The sequence below is a fragment of the Mirounga angustirostris genome, unplaced genomic scaffold (assembly GCF_029215605.1).
Source record: "Mirounga angustirostris isolate CCGP_5_RB_7025 unplaced genomic scaffold, mMirAng1.0.hap1 SCAF_9, whole genome shotgun sequence".
Taxonomy (NCBI): Eukaryota; Metazoa; Chordata; class Mammalia; order Carnivora; family Phocidae; genus Mirounga; species Mirounga angustirostris.
The window spans coordinates 65,852,869-65,868,872 of NW_026991717.1; the positions used below are offsets into that span (position 1 = coordinate 65,852,869).

Sequence of the window (16,004 nt, forward strand, 5' to 3'; positions counted from 1 at the left end):
AATTCCACCGCGGCCCCCAGAGACTCTCCAGGGTGGCCCTTGTCCACACCGCTAGGAGAGAGTGCTGTCTGAGTTAAGCTGATTTCTTCTTGTCCTGGAAAAATTAAATGTTGACAAGGGTGCTGGATGTGCACAGGGAAGAAAGTACCACTTGAAAAAAAAACAAAACAAAAACAAACTATAGCTCCGCAGTAGTACGGTTTGCAGAGCCTGCTGCCCCTGGATGTTAGCAGAAAGCCTTCAGGGGCGCAGTAATCGGCTGGTAGAGGAGTCGGGGCCCGCGAAATTAAAAGGAACAAAAGCAAGAGCGCCATGCCAAACGTCCCCGACACGACCCCATTAGGCTTGAGCCCGGTGTAATGAGAAAATGAACTAGAAGTAAGTTTGAAAAAAAAAAAAATTATAAGATCTGAGTCTGTACCGTACTTTCCCTGTGGTTTTCTGCAGTTTTCCTCTCTGCGCTCTCCCTGTCCTCTTCATTCTCTCCCTCTTTCCTCGCTCGCGCGCGCCCGCCCTCGTGCGCGCGCCCCCGTGCGCGCGCGCGCGTACACACACACACACATTCACTCCTCTTCCTCCGGCTCCCCCCCTCCATTCCCCCCCCCGCCGCCCCCCTCCCCGGCCGTCCCCGCGGAGCAGCAGGCTCGCTGATTTGCTCGGATCTGCCAGGCTCCTACCTCCCCTCCCCCCCACCCCCCCACCTCCCCCGCCCCCCCAGTCGGGGCCGTCCGATCGCACTCGCTGCATATCAGAGGCTCGGCGCGGCGCGCTCCTCCTCGCTCCCGCTCCCCACTCCCGGGATGTGTCTCCGCCGTACGACGGGCTATGGCCACCACGACTTCCGGGTTCCGTCATTTCGTTCTCCCGCCGCCGACCCGCGCCGCCAAACTGAGGCTCTTCTATAAGCCAGGCAGCAGCCAACCTGCCAACACCTACTGACACTCACTCATCTCCCAGAGAGAGAAAGAGAGCGCGAGAGAGCGAGCGCGAGAGAGCGAGCGCGAGTGAGAGCGAGCGAGCGAGAAAGAGAGAGAGGGAGAGACAAAATACCTACCAGGAAAGGGGGGGAGGAAGTCCAATTTTTGCAAACTATTCATTTTTTTTCTTGATTTTTCCCCTCTGCTTTCTTTGAACGATACTTTAAAGAGAGAGGATCATATTATAGATACCGCGGGGGCCAAGCTAAAAGAGGGGGGGGAGGGGGAGGAAAAAATTCAAGAAGCAGAAACCCCTCGCGGAGTTTTACTGGAAGAAAAAAAACGGGTCTGAAAGATTCCTCCTCTTCATCATCATCAACCATCATTCATTCACTACCTTGACATTCCGGGCTTTGATTGACAGCTGGAGTGGCAAAAAGCCATGAAACACGACAGTTCGGTTACATGTGGGCTGCTGACGGGCCGCTCGTAACCTTCAGTTCGGGGGCTTGACAGTTTTTTTTTCTTCTTTTTCTTCTTTTTCTTTTCTTTCTTTTTTTTTTTTTTTTTTTCCAACTGAGGGGAAGAGAAGAGAAAGAGGGGGAAAGGAGGACCGAAAAGGAGGAGGAGGGGAGGGGGGGAGGAGGAGGAGGTGGAGGAGGAGGAGGAAGATCAGGAGGAGGAAGAAGAGGAAAAAAGAGAAAAAGAAGAAATATCACAGAAAAAAAAAAAAAAACCTCTTCGTTGTCTTGCCTGGGCTCTTTTTTTTTTCCCCCTAAAAATAACATATTGGAGAATTGGGAGAAGTCTTTTTGGTTTGGAAAAAAAAAAAAGGAATCTTCAGCCTAGATCACTTTCTTATCCGGACTGGGATATTAAATATACGACACATCCAGGAGTTTATTGGAGCGCAGACTGATGGCGCAAAGGGTAGGTTTAAATCTCCAACACTTACCTAGATATAAATCCTCTCCTAAGAGGGGCCTGTCCCGATGCCTCCTCTCCCTTCAGTGCTGCTGCTGCTCGCTGCTTGATGATGGCGGCCAGTATTTAAAAAAATAGCAGCAAAATTATTCATCGGCTTTCCCCCCGTGCCTCTGCGTGTGTGCGAGTGTGTGTGTGCGTGCGTGTGTGCGTGTCTGGGCGCGCGTGTTCCAGCGCTGTGCGAGCGGGCGGCGGCGAGTGCGTGTGAGTGGTGTGTGTGCGTGTGCAATTGTTACACGCTTTCGCCTCGCTCCAGCTTTTACCCCAGCAGCGCGATTCCCCCGGTTCTCCTGCTGCCGCCGCTGCCGCTGCTGCGCCGCTGCCGCCGCTGCTCCCGCGGCTCGGGGCGGGCACGGGCTGCGTAGGAGCCGCCGCCGCCGCCGGGGCCGCCGCTGGGGCCGCGCTGCCGCAGCCGCTGCGCCGCCGCCTAGACTAGCCTGGGCTGCTTGTTTTGTCTCTGAAATTGACAAGGACGCAGGGAATCCGCTGCTAAATAATGTTTCTGGTAACTTTCACGTTATTCCCCCCTCCCCTCCGCTCCCTGCCCCCGGGGAGGCACTGGCCCCAGTCTTCCCTCGTCTTCGGCGCTCTCCTCCTGATTATTAGCGTTTTTCTTCTCTTTATTTTGTTTCATTTCGCCTTTTGATTTATTGGATCCTCGGGAGGAGGCAAAGGGGGGTTAGGGGTGGGATCCAGGGCTTCCTCCTCACACTAACTCCACTTCTCCCTCGGTTGGCTCGCTACGGTTCTGCTGCCTCCGGCCCGAGCGGGACCTCCCGGCGCCCCCTCAGTCCCTGGCCTCACTGCCCCCCTCTCCCTACTCTAAACGCTGCTCTTGGTTCATACTTTTTCATTTTAAAATTTAAAAACATTTCCCCCCGCAACTTTCAACTCGTTGTTTCGGCTGGTTTGGTTTCTGTGTGTTCAACTCGTGCTCGGGACTTTTCTCCTTTCTGACTTTGTTTTTATTTCTCCCTCTCTCTCTATCTCTCTCTCCCCTGCCTGCCCCCTCTTCCCTTCGTCTTTCTCCCCCGCTCCCCCCCCACCTCTATTCCTTTCCCACTTCTCTCCTTGCTTTCTTCTCCCATCTTCTTTTTCTATTCCCCCTCGGCTCTCCCTCACCTCCCGCGCCCCCCTCCCCCTTGCCGGGTCCCGACAGTACGATGAGCTGCCCCATTACGGCGGGATGGACGGAGTAGGGGTGCCTGCTTCCATGTACGGAGACCCTCATGCGCCGCGGCCGATTCCCCCGGTTCACCACCTGAACCACGGGCCGCCGCTCCACGCCACGCAGCACTACGGCGCGCACGCCCCGCACCCCAATGTCATGCCGGCCAGCATGGGATCCGCTGTCAACGACGCCTTGAAGCGGGACAAGGACGCGATCTATGGGTAAACCAACCCCCCTCCTCCCGACCCAGCATACTGTTTGTGAGTGAGAGTGTGTGTTCGTCTCTGTGGGGGTTGAAGGGATGGTCGACTAAGTGGGGAGTTATTTCTGCGGGGGAGGGGGGTGGGAACCGCTTGCCTTCAGAAAGGACAGAGAAGGGGGCCTGCTCTTCTTCGCCTTAAGTGTAAGTCCCCGACAGATAAAGCTTCCTCCACCCCCACGGCCCGGTCACTCCGGACCCCACAGCCCAGAGTGACTGAGTCCTGAGAATCTTGCCAGGGCCTTCTCCCCAAGGACGGGATTCCTGGCCAAAGGACGCAGAACTGGTCCTTCCAGGGCCCCTAACAGAGGCCTTGACGAAGGAGAAAGTTTTCTGCCGATGAGGAGCAACTTTGGGGGTTTTTTTGGTTTGTTTGTTTTTGTTTTTGTTTTGTTTTGTTTTTTTTCCTCTTCTGTTTCCTACCGAGAGTCTGGGAGTCACTAAATGCAGCTTGAGCTGGGATCAGGGCTGCTTCTGTCGGCCAGGAAGTCCTAATCACCCACTTCTTAATTCTCTGTAAATAAAGGGGTAGACCTTGAAGTGCAGCGGGGTGGAAGGGACTGCGGCTTGCATAGAGCTAGCTGCTCTTAGGAGGAGTGAGGGAGATGGCTGGAAATTCCGTATTTTATATTCTGAGGGAACTCGGGAGAGGGATGGAGGTGCACGGTCCAAAAGTGTACCACCGGTGCTCTTCCAGTTGAGAGGAGGTGGGGAAGGCGGCGGTTTGCCGAGGGGAGGGGACGGTTGGTAAACGGCAACTGAGCCTGAAGCCAGAGGCCGCAAGCATCCCCAAGTGTAGCTAAGCCGCCCGGAGGAACACAAAGGGCAGACGCGCACGCATACTTCCAAGTTTTAACACTCGGTTTATTTATTTTTGCCTGCTGGAGAAATGTGGTCTTTGGAAGGAAGCTCTTGGGCGTTTAACATTCCTATTATTTTGGCCCCCACACACGGGCTTTACTAGAAGTAGAGCAAACAAGTTTATAAGGCAAGGGGGTGAAGAGGTTGGAAGAGCACTCTCTCCGATTTAGGTTTAGGAAATATCACTTCGGGTATATATATAGGTGAAGCCTTCGGCCTCCTTCGAAATAACCATTAATATGGAGAGTTAAAGCTTTTTTTTTTTTTTTTTTTAATTTCAGAGTGTTCCTTTCTTGAGAGGTCAGGCCTGGGTATCAGGGGGTTGGTTCCGCGGCCTCTGTAAGTGTGGGGATTGGGTCTGGATCAACTCCGGGCTCCAGACTGCCTGAGCTGCTTGGATGTTTCATTACTTCCAACTGGGGCTTTTCTTACTTGGCGGGCTGAAGTGGCCAGGGGCTTCTCCGACTAGATCCGAGGGACTCCTGAGCTGAGGGAAAGGGCCAGGCCGTTTTTCCTTTCTGTTTCTGGCCCAGGCTCGGCTGGCTAAGGAAGGGTTGTAAAGTGTGATGCGTGCCTGTTTTATTAAAGAAGGAATCCGAACCCTCCAAACTTGTTGATTACAGTTCTTGCTCCTTCCCCTCTGCACCCCGTCTCCGTGTGTGTGTCTCTGCGTGGCGCTGCCCGTTAGGCACCCGTTGTTTCCTCTGTTAGCTCTGGTCTTTGAGAAGTGCGAGCTGGCGACCTGCACTCCCCGGGAACCCGGAGTGGCCGGCGGAGACGTCTGCTCCTCCGACTCCTTCAATGAGGACATCGCGGTCTTCGCCAAGCAGGTCCAACCTTCTTGACCCACTCACCCTCCTGCAGACCCTCACTCCTCCTCCCCTTTCCTCCGAGCTTTACATGAAAGAGGAGGAAAAGGCCGGGACACCCGATCTGTTCCTCTGGCCCAGTCCGTGCTCTTCGCCTCCTCCCCATCCCTGAGCCTGGAGGCGAATTGGAAGCGGAGATAAATATGGGTGTTTGTTTTTCCCCCCAGCCAGGAATACAGGGGCTCGACCCTCGAATTAAAGTTGACCTGCTCCTAATCTGGGGCTTGGCCTTTTCCCCCGCCTGCAGCTACTTGAACAAGTATTGGGGATGGGGGCTGTGAGGGACCAGAGAGTGCCTGGGAGGGAAGGAAGCTGGGCGCCTCATGGGGCGGTCCGCGCGGGGCGCTAAGGCGAGGGAGGCTGAGAGCCACAGCCCCTTAGACGGCTGGATGAGGGGGTACTCAGGCCCAGAGAACGGCCCTGAGTTCCCAGCAACAGCTTAGCAGTTCCAGGTGCCCCTCAATGGGGCGAGGAGTAGAAGGCCCCAGTACTTTTTCAACCGAACCCACTAATTTAAGGCATTAGTTTGTTCCGTGTATTTTACCAAAGCCCCTCTCCTCTTCTCCGCCACTGCCCTTCCACCGTACCCACTCAGACGGTTTAGTCCGTGACAGCGTTTTTCTTCCTTTAAGTTGGGGCGGTCATTCATGTTGACTTTCCCTGCTTCTTACAGGTTCGCGCTGAAAAGCCACTTTTTTCCTCAAATCCAGAGCTGGACAATTTGGTAAGGCTCACCGTTTCTTGCCTTTCCCCAGCCTGCTCCCCCCCACCCCCCACCTTGCCTAGAAGCACCCACTTTCCCCCTGGAGCTCCGGGGAGTTGGAGCAGAGCCCTCTTTTGAAGCTCAAGAGCGACAGGGAGGAAGAGGGAACAGCTTAGAGCCCCCGCAAGGGCGATGGGAGGTGAGGGGTGGGATGGACGTCAGGGAAAGCGGAGGCCGGGGAGCAGCAGGCGAGGACACAGCGCCCAGAGTGTGAGCAGGGGGTGAGTCCCAGGTCTCGGCCCCGGGAGCGAGGCTGCGAGAAGTGAGTTATTTCCTCTGTTTGCCGGGGTAGGCAGCCGAGCCCCCGGCAGCTCACCCGAAGGAAGTAACCGCGGGCGCAGCAGCAGCGGAGGGCGGGCGGGGAGATGGGGGGAGGGAGGTACGGGGCAGGCGGGCGCAGGCCACTTTTAGGTGCGATTCTTTTGCTAATTTGCACAATTTCAATATTAAAAGTACTTAAATCCGCTTTCAAAGGCCTTGCTTCACCATTCATCTTGAGTATTTCCTTCTTCAGTAAGGACGGATTTCGCAGGGTATGCTGTTCAAAAAAGCTTTCTCTCTCCGAAGAAGCGGATTTTTTTTTTTTTTTTTAATTTGGCCTGAGGTCGAGAGAGGGGACGGTTAAAGACTCAGGCGGAGAAAGAAGGCCTGGCCCTAGGAAAGCAGTCCTTACAAATAGCCTAGTGAACACAGGGGGCAAAGATATTAGATGCTTCGGCTCAGATTGAGTCAGATTCCTACCCCGTGGCCAATGAGGCAGAGATGATCAGTAATCACTTGGTTTTTCTGACGATTTCTTGATGTGTGGGTTTTGCCTGGCCACTTGCCGGCTTCTTCTCCCCAGCTCAATTCCCTCACCCCCCCCCCCCCCCCCCCCGCCCCAACTCAGGACTTCTGAATCACAGAGCCTAACTTCACACTCTAAACTTTTCTTTCAGATGATACAAGCAATACAAGTACTAAGGTTTCACCTTTTGGAGTTAGAAAAGGTAAGCAGGAAATGACACTCCCCATTTTGATTTAGCCACTTTCCTTTCTTAGTTGAGTTGGGATGTCTTTAACAAAACTCCAGTCTGAGGGATTGAGCACCTGGAGGTTTTGAGAAACTTGTTACCATGTCCTTCCTTCGAATTGCTGCTCAACCCAGGGGCTCAGAGGATGGGTGAATTAGGACAGCCCTGCCTGCTCCCCTATCCCACCCCCTCCTGCCTTTCCCCCCAGGCATTCAGGATTATTTTGAAATGCAGCAAACCATTTGTGTTACTGGACATTCAGCCTGCTTGCGTCTCTATTAGCTTAGCCCTCAGACCAGAGCGAGTGTTAGGTGCAAGCAGAGGGAATCATCCTCGCTGGGGTGTCTTTACATTGCTCTGCAGCTCAATTACTGTCCCCTGGAAACATGCAAAACTCTTAGCTTATTGGATCACAAATGCCAATGCTTTTCCCAGTTCCAGCGTTCTAACATTTTGATGTTATCAAATCGGATTTTCCCCCTTGGACTCCCAGTCTGAGCCCAGTTATTTCCAGTCCTGTTTCTTCTCTCTTTATTGTTAACTTGTTGCTCAGGGAAGTCTCTGGAGAATAATATCTGCTGCAACAATTGCTCTATTGTTTCCTTGCCTTCAAGTATTACACCCATTAATTAGAGTTAGTTTGGAAGACATTGCACTGTTGCTCTTTCCAAATGTAACCTTGCAACCTGACTTTTTCCCCTTTAAAAATGAAACAAAACAATAACAACAACAATATGAGCTGAACCCTCCACCATGACCCTCCTTTTAGGTCCACGAACTGTGTGATAACTTCTGCCATCGGTACATTAGCTGTTTGAAGGGGAAAATGCCCATCGACCTTGTCATTGATGAAAGAGACGGCAGCTCCAAGTCAGATCACGAAGAACTTTCAGGCTCCTCTACAAATCTCGCTGACCATGTAAGTCTGAGAGCCCTTTGGCATTCTTTTGAGACCACTGGGTAAAGCATTAAAAAAAAAAAAAAACTTGTAACATTTAGCTAAGCTTAAACTTAGTTTTCTTTTTAAATGATCTGGTCTCTTTGGGGGTCTTTTCTCTCTTTGTCACTACCTCTGCCATACCCTTCATCTTCGTTTGCCCTTTCCTGGCCCCTCTCCTTATTTATGTGGAGAACCAAAGAAACCAGGGAGTTGATAGAGTGATTTGTGCTCTTAATGTGTAAAGTTTCCTGGATTTGGTGGCTTGAGTGTTAGCAAATTGTCTGTTTGATATGGTGACTGCTGCCTTTTCTGCTTTCTCAGCTCTGTGTAATCAGTGCAGCCTGGACAGAGGGGCAAGTCGGCTAGCTGGACAGGGTGGGGGAGAGAGAGAACTGAAGGACAAGAGGAACCGGGGAGGAAGGGCCGGTTTCCCAGTCTCTCACAGAGATGACAATCCTGAGAATTATTGGCAATCTTGCATTGCATTAGAAATAAAAGAAGGAGTGAACACATTACAATTCTCTGAGCTCTTGCTCTATAGAAACTTATTGTCAGTATATGGACTTATTGCCAAGTGCCTGAAGCATCTTCATAATAAAAGACAGTAACTTTGATGAAACAGTTATTAACAATGTATTACAGAAAGCTGAAGGGAATTGCGATTGAGTAACCATAGGTTCGTGGTTGAATTTTAACACTTAAACAGTTGGTGAATGAAGACAGAGTATAGTAAGGAGTGACTGTGTATGTCAGGCCAGGATGGGAGATTTCTTTCTATTCTCTGTTTTTAATCCTGTTTTGGAACCGATTTAGGGAGTCTGATGCTTAAAAAAAAAAAAAAAAAAAAAGGAAGGAAGAAAGAAAGAAAGAAAAAAGCATATGTAGTGAGACTGAAAATTTGAAAAAGAAGCAAAGAAAGATTGCAGCTGGTAGGAAAGACAAGAGTGGGGAGGTTAAAGAGTGGGTGTGAACAGCAGTTTATTTATAGGAACTCAAGCGGGGGGCGGGGGACAGGGTGTCTATAGATTATATTCAATTGAGCTTACAACCTAAGTGATATAGGCTACAGTCTAATAACTTGCTGGCTGAAATATTAACTTAACACTTTGTGGAGTTAAACAGGTTTCGAGGCTTGAAGGCAGTTTTTATCATTACCACCAGCTCTCCCCTCCATTCCTGGGTGTTAAGAGGAATGGGTTGAGATGCCTTGAGAATAAACCTTCTGTGAGGGCCTTTATCTCCCCCCACCCTCCAAAATAAAGTTTTGAAAATATACAGGCATACATTTTAATTATGTTCCTTTGTACTGTATGGAAAGCCAGCCTAAGAACAAAAGTTAAAAAAAAAAAAAAAAAAAAAGGAAAGAAAACCTCAGTCTTGGTTGTCCAGTTCTGAGACAGAATAACTACTATGGCATTGAAAGCTCGTATGGCTATCTTTTCTCTTGGCTTTTTCCATCATGATGGGGGGAACTTTGAGGGGCTCTTTTGTATTTGAGTGTATCAACTGAAATCAAAAGGTTGCAGCAAGCAGCTATGGAAAGTTTACTTGCTGATATGTGGCTATATGATGTGTGGCTGTTGTCCACAAGGCATGACACTCCCTTAGAAATATTTGTTGTTGTTGTAATTTATTTGTTTATTTTCATTGCTTCCTGTTTCTCAATTCAAATGCAGCCTGCAATGTTGGGGGAACGAGAAGGAATCTAGTTACATGGTTTGTAGGATGAGAGGTTCACAGTTATCTGCAGCCAAAAAACGTTTCTCATGACATTTCCAGGGGTCTCGACTACTTGGTTTTCTAGAATAGTTTCTTGGCAACTGTTTTTCAAGTGGATGTACGTAACTAGAACATGCCGATGTTTACATAGAAGAGAGAAGATAAACTCGGCTGTTTAGAATATTGGCTGATAGACGGTGCCAATTCATGAAACTATTGTAATATTTAAATTACACTTAAAAAGGAAGTGGTACCTAAGAGGATAGCGCTTTAATAATTTAACAATCATCAGCTTTGGATAAAAGAGTCAAATATAACATTTGTTGCTCCTCTTCAGGCCCCCAATCAAGTAAAGATGACAACTGATTTATTTTGAACCCATGAGGGCTTGCCACCTCATTGGGCATCATAATTTAAAGCCTTTTATTTCCTAGAGATCTGAACTATAACATTTTTACTTTAGCCCCCTGCTATTTGTTTTGAAAGGAAGCACTAATTTGTTCCACCAGGCACACCGAGTGGGAAATGGCGAGATTTGCTGCAGACTTGAATTTTATGCGGGAGGGGAGAGAAAACCTTGTAGAGTTTTCACCATTTTTGATATTTTTGTACCAGAGGTACATTGGTTATATTCATTTCCAGGCATCCCCCTACAAAATGAATTCTTTATGTGTCTGCCTCTTCTGCAAGTACACCCTCCCTTCACTCTCCCCCCGCCCCAGCAAAAAAGGGTAAAATACCCCTACTACCTGAAAAGTGGTATGAGTGGGACATTTTCAGCATGTAAATGTGTCCAATTTGAATCTCCAGGTTTATTTTTTCATTTGCTTTGATATGCATATTTAATACATTGCCCCAGGCTGGATCTCATTTGGTGCACGCTGGTGCAGGGGTGATGATGAGCCACTTCAGAAGGACTGAGACAGCGTGTTGTTTTCTCTGTTTTATCTGTTGGCCCACTATTCTGATCTACTGCGCTTCCTCATGGTTTTATTTGCACATGAAATGCCGAGAGCATTTCAACTTATTGGCTATGAATAATGACAGCTAAAAAAGAAGTGTAGTTTAATTTGTTGTGTGCCAAGGTTTCTCTTGTGGAGGTGACAGTTTGTGACAGCTGTTTGACACCCCCAAAACACAGACACCTCTATACTTATTAAGTGGTATCAAGCTGCACTGTGTGTGTGTGTGTGTGTGTGTGTGTGTTTAAGGAAGGATCGGGCAAGGAGAGAGAGATAGTGAAAGAGAAAAGAAAGAATAAGTGCGTAATTTTGTATAGTGGAAAGCAGAGAGAAAAGCGTCAGGAACAAAATATTAGGTGCCAAAATAGACTTCTATTATAGGAAAAATTTGAAAATAAAACTGAAGGAAAGTAATTGCTACAAATATCTTGAAAGCAAGTATTTTGGGCAGGCTTTTAAGAATGAGTTTTATATACGATTACACAGTAAATCAGGCTGTTGTCATGCTGATTTCACATTGTGTAATTTTATGTAAATAATCTGATGCAACATTGATAAAAAGACAACCAGGATGTCCTAACCTTTCGTATGGTACATTCATTAAAGATACTGAACTCGTTCATTTATTATCGACATTTACATGATGGGCATGATGATAGAAGGAAGTTTGGAATTAAATAGAAAATAAAATTTGCAACACTGGCTCCTATTTTGTTGTTTTTAGTAAATTCATAATGAATGCTTACATTTTTGTATTATAACATAGTTTATTTTATGTTATTAAACATGAGAGTAATTGTTATAGGTGGGAAACAACTATTACAGTATTCTTTGGAATATTGGGAAGAAGAAAATAAGATGGTGAAAGGAAATAGAACTCTATTTTCCAGATGCAATTTGTGTTAAGTTTCCCATTCAAATTTATTATGTTTAAAATAAACATGTCAAGAAACCAATTCTTCAAAAAAAAACTTTCAACTTGAAAACTCTTGTGGAATATTCATGCTTTTCCTAGTCTATAGTATTTCTAAATAATAGGTGATATCCACATTTTCTGCTTTACATAATTTTAGATCTAGTACAGACAAATAAAATATATCTTTACATTTACATTTAAAGATATAACATATCTTTAGATCAACGTTAGATAAATGAAATATATCTGTTTGAAATACATTCTCTGAGCCAAGCTCTATTTGCCTGAAGTGCATACAGTTATTATTCCTAATTAATGTTCATAAGGAACTCATCTTATTTATTAATTTTTTGGATGAAGTAAGGGAAGAAAATACAACTTTATCTGTTAATAGTTAATGACAGGTGCCTTATAATTGACTAGCTCTGATAATATGATTAATAAAAGAAAAAAAGAATTTCTATGTTGCTATGTTGTGTAATTACCTGAAGACATGCTGTTGTTCTCTTTTGCATCTCTGAATATGTCAAGTTTATTTATCTGTGTACAGCTTCTAAAAATGGGTTAAGAACCTTGTCCCTGACAGAATACAGGCAAGTGTCTAGAGGTAAAATCTATTAGTACCTGGAAAAGCAGCAGGGATTAGGCAGCAAGGAGAGGGTTAGGTTTAAGTGATTGGTCTATAGGATATCAAGGGGGAAATAATGGAATTTGATAATAATATTAATAATACAAATGATTTCTTTTATCAGATAGTTTCTTAAGTTCTAGGATAGGATTAGACTTTGTGGTGTGTTATCCAACGTCTCCAGGGACCCATTCCGGGAAAGTTCTACCTCTGAGTTCTTTCCACCAACTCAACATGGCGGGAGTCATGGGTTTTCTGTTGTTACTGTTGTGTAGCTTCCGAAGGTCGATAGCTCCTCCGTCAATTTCCCATTCAAAATAATTATATTATTTAAATCACTTCACTTGTGCCGTTGAAGTATGTTTTCAGTGTAACTGTGATGAGATGAAATTAAACAAACACTTGACAACCACTGACACTCACTATCAGATTAAAATTTTGATACTTTAAAAATTGATTTCCTTTTTTTTTCAGACTGAATGTGTTATGGGATATCCCAACACAATTCAGAGTTATAGGAGACATTTTATAATGTGATGGTATACCAACAAAACAAGAAATTTCTATTTTTTCTAAAAGTTAAATAGAGGAATCCATTTTTCTTTTTAATTTTTGGAATTCATTTTTGGAATTTGCAAAGAGTACTTGCCACTTCTTTGAGAGTTACTCACATATTAATTCCCAAAGCTCAATAGAGGGTGGAAGCAGGGAGATGAGGGAAAGACCCCAGCTCTATTTACATTTTTAAAGAGTGAGTCCATGTTCTGAAAGCATGCATGGTTCTCCTGAGTTCTTATGTCAACTTTAGAATAATGAAGTTGAAATTCCAACATTTTTTCAAACCATACAATTAACATTTTTAACTTTTGTAGGCTTGAATACCTCATGATAGAAGTCCTCATCTTATTTTAAAAAATAATTTCTGCACAATGTTAATTAGGAACTAAAACATCATAAAGTCATAGGAAATATGTTACTTATTAATTATGTGTACTAATGCAAGCATATCTTGCCTTTGTTGTTTAAACATATCGAGTCAGATTAGTTTTGCATGCTTCATTTGGTGGTTAAAATATCTTTATATATGTTTACTATTGCTTTCTACCTACAAGCACATTTTCTGAATTAGTCTACTGTATTGTTCAAGTTCGTATAAAAATTTTGGCTTGGTGTTATATATCACATGTTAGTTGTGTAGGTTCTAGAAAATCAAATGCTTATTTTAAAGTATTTTTTTAATAATAGAAATAAGAAGTAGAAGTGACCTTAGGGATTATCTTGCCTAAGTTCTTAATTTTAAAGAGCTAGAGGAAGCAAGTCCCAGGGAAATGAAGTGCATCACTTCATGTGCTTAAGGCCACATGATCTGTTAGAGGTGGCACCCTAGTATCTTAATTCAAATCTAGTGCTCTCTCTCCTATACCACATCAATTGAATCATCTTTTCACTTGGGGTCTATGATGAGTTTTAGATAGAACTTGTGTAGTATGGCTTTTTCTTTCCTTCTTGAAGCCTAGTACATTTTACTTCTCCACTCAGTTTTGCTTTTATTTAGAAATGCGCCTACATTTTCCTCCATTGTCTTTTTGCAATGGAAGAACCATGAGCTTTGTGGAATCATTTAAACAGGGCAATACCACCAATTCACCAGGACTTACTATTTTCCTATGGGCAGGTCCCCACAGAAATGCCATAGGGGTGTAAAATGTTACAATTTCCACCATATCTGCAACCTCAACAAAAGAGGCTTGCATATGTTTTGCTTGCTATGCCCAGAGACTCCTTTCCTATCTGTGCTCTTTCCTAGATTTAGCAAAATTCAATGATGGTGCTAAATCATTTTTTTTTTTTAATTTCAAGGGAGAAAACACTGGCAGAATTGTGTTTTCTAGGGAAAGCTGTGTGTAAATGAGAAACAGAGGAGAGCAGCAGAATGATCTCCTGTGGCCTCACCACTACAAGCTCTCCCCATCTTGTCTCATGCTTTTATATTAATTACAACTTGCATTATCAGCTGTGAGTCTGTAGCCCAGCAAATAGAAAATACTGCCCCTGGAGACCTAGCTTCTTGTATCTATTTTCCATCTCCTTCTATTGTGTTCCACTCAGTATTCACTGCTTTTCTCCTGCTAACACTGCTCTTTAATGCAATTACGTAAGAGCAAGAAGAGTACCATATTTGACTCCCAATTATTAAAGCCACTGGGAATAGAAACATGTTCACTCCTTGCCCTCGGGTGTCTTCAGGATACTTGGGTTGAAGAACAGGACATATAGAGTGCAGTGCATCTACCTGAGTGCTCACCCACACACATGCACTCGGAGAGCATTTCTCTTTATTTTCTACATACATCATGTGTTGCACATGCTGTCATACGCCACTTTGGTTTCAAGATACACTAAACTTCTGCATATAATTTGGCAGAAAGCCAGGCAGTTATTCTTGAAGGATGTAAACTTGGAAACTATTTAGGGAGGGGGAAAAAAAAAGAAGAAGAAGAAAGAGGTTGTGATACAAACAAATATTTCAGTCTAAGAAAAAAAACCCAGTGTTATGGGTAAGGGATTATATTTTATCTACACACGTAGGTTGTAATTTTTTATGACCAAGAAGGTAGCAATTTTTTATTGACCAGATTATCAGCATTTGTCTTTGTATATGATCGAGTCACCATGGTCTAGCTGGATAGGAACAACTTTGGGGTAACTCCTCAGCCCTGAAGCCCCAGAGAGATCCATCTGTTTTTCCTACTTTCAAGTTAGATGAATGCCATGGTTACTCCTTAATTTGTGTCAATCTCTCAAACAAGGTCATAATTGGGACACTCTGTGGAAATAAACATCTTATGACACTTGTTGGGGACAGCATTTTTGAGGATGTGGAGAAGAGAGAAGAGACAGGGGAATGGTATGTTAAATAGTGAACAGGAGCAAATTTTAGGACTGGGCTGAAAACCAAAGATCCAACTCACTTAGAGGAATCAGTTGCTTTTAAAGTAATATTTGCTTATGTGGCTTATTTTTCACCCCTTTACTTTAGAACCTCCCCGCTCCAGAAAACCACTGAAAGAGGTACACTAAATTGTAAATTAATGAGGTCTGTCTTTAAAAACTCAGTACAGGTTTGACTGAGAGGGACAAACCAGTATTTTCAGTTGCAAGAAGTCCTTTTGAGCAGTCGCTTCAAGTCACTCTAGTGCCCAAATAGAAAGACTTGCTTCATTTGAATGATGATATAATAGTTGTTGGATGACATTTACCTTAAAACATAGTTGAGATGTTAGTAGTTAATTATTGTAATTTTCATGAGGGGTAAGGAGCTTTTATAGCAGCCTGCTTAATAAAAAGCCTGCAGTGCATAAAATTAACATCACTTGCTGTATACACTGAAAAGTTTAGCCTAGGTGAATGTGGTTCAGTTATTTCATTTTCTGAAAGAAGGCTCTAGCCAGTGTTATTGTAGGACTAAACTCATGCCATGCTATCCATCCTTCCTTCCTTCTTTTCTTTCTTTCTTTCTTTCTTTCTTTCTTTCTTTCTTTCTTTCTTTCTTTCTTTCTTTCTTTCTTTCTTCCTTCCTTCCTTCCTTCCTTCCTTCCTTCCTTCCTTCCTTCCTTCCTTCCTTCCTTTCTTTCTTTCTTTCTTCCTTCCTTTCCTTTCTTCCTTTCCTTTCTTTCCTTTCTTTCACGTAATTCTTCTAGCTCTTTATCTGATTACCATCCGGCAAACAGCTGATGCAAAGAGGCTGCAAAGCTTGAAGAGCCCCTGTATTCTGTTTGCCTTTAGCTTGAAACTCTTGGAGTGGTTTCTAACTTAGATAAAAAGAGAAATCACAGGCATGACTTTGTCTTAATAGGGGCAGCCCAGAACCTTGATTTTCATTTTATTCGACTCGTTCCCTAATCTCCTTTCTAAAACATAACCTTTAGAGATCTAAACCTGTGCTCTATTTAGAGTCACAGGATTTCTGCTTCGGGTTTTCCCTTTGAATCAGTTGCTAGC

The 16,004-nt window shown here is 44.9% G+C and overlaps 1 protein-coding gene across 6 annotated transcripts in view; it reads left to right on the forward strand.

The window, feature by feature from the left end:
- Window positions 1-1,562: 1,562 nt before the first annotated feature.
- MEIS2 (Meis homeobox 2) overlaps window positions 1,563-16,004 on the forward strand; it is a 202,666-nt gene continuing 188,224 nt past the window's right edge. Inside the window, exons 1-6 of one of the 6 annotated variants that reach the window (XM_064570701.1) lie at window positions 1,563-1,847; window positions 3,061-3,293; window positions 4,881-5,022; window positions 5,735-5,785; window positions 6,763-6,813; window positions 7,607-7,756. In XM_064570701.1, coding sequence (XP_064426771.1) covers window positions 1,836-1,847; window positions 3,061-3,293; window positions 4,881-5,022; window positions 5,735-5,785; window positions 6,763-6,813; window positions 7,607-7,756 — 639 coding nt within the window. In that variant the 5' untranslated portion in view covers window positions 1,563-1,835. Of the gene's footprint in view, window positions 1,848-1,915; window positions 2,407-3,060; window positions 3,294-4,880; window positions 5,023-5,734; window positions 5,786-6,762; window positions 6,814-7,606; window positions 7,757-16,004 lie in introns of those variants that run through there. The other 5 variants (XM_045900384.2, XM_045900385.2, XM_064570696.1 and 2 more) reach the window with 5 other exon arrangements.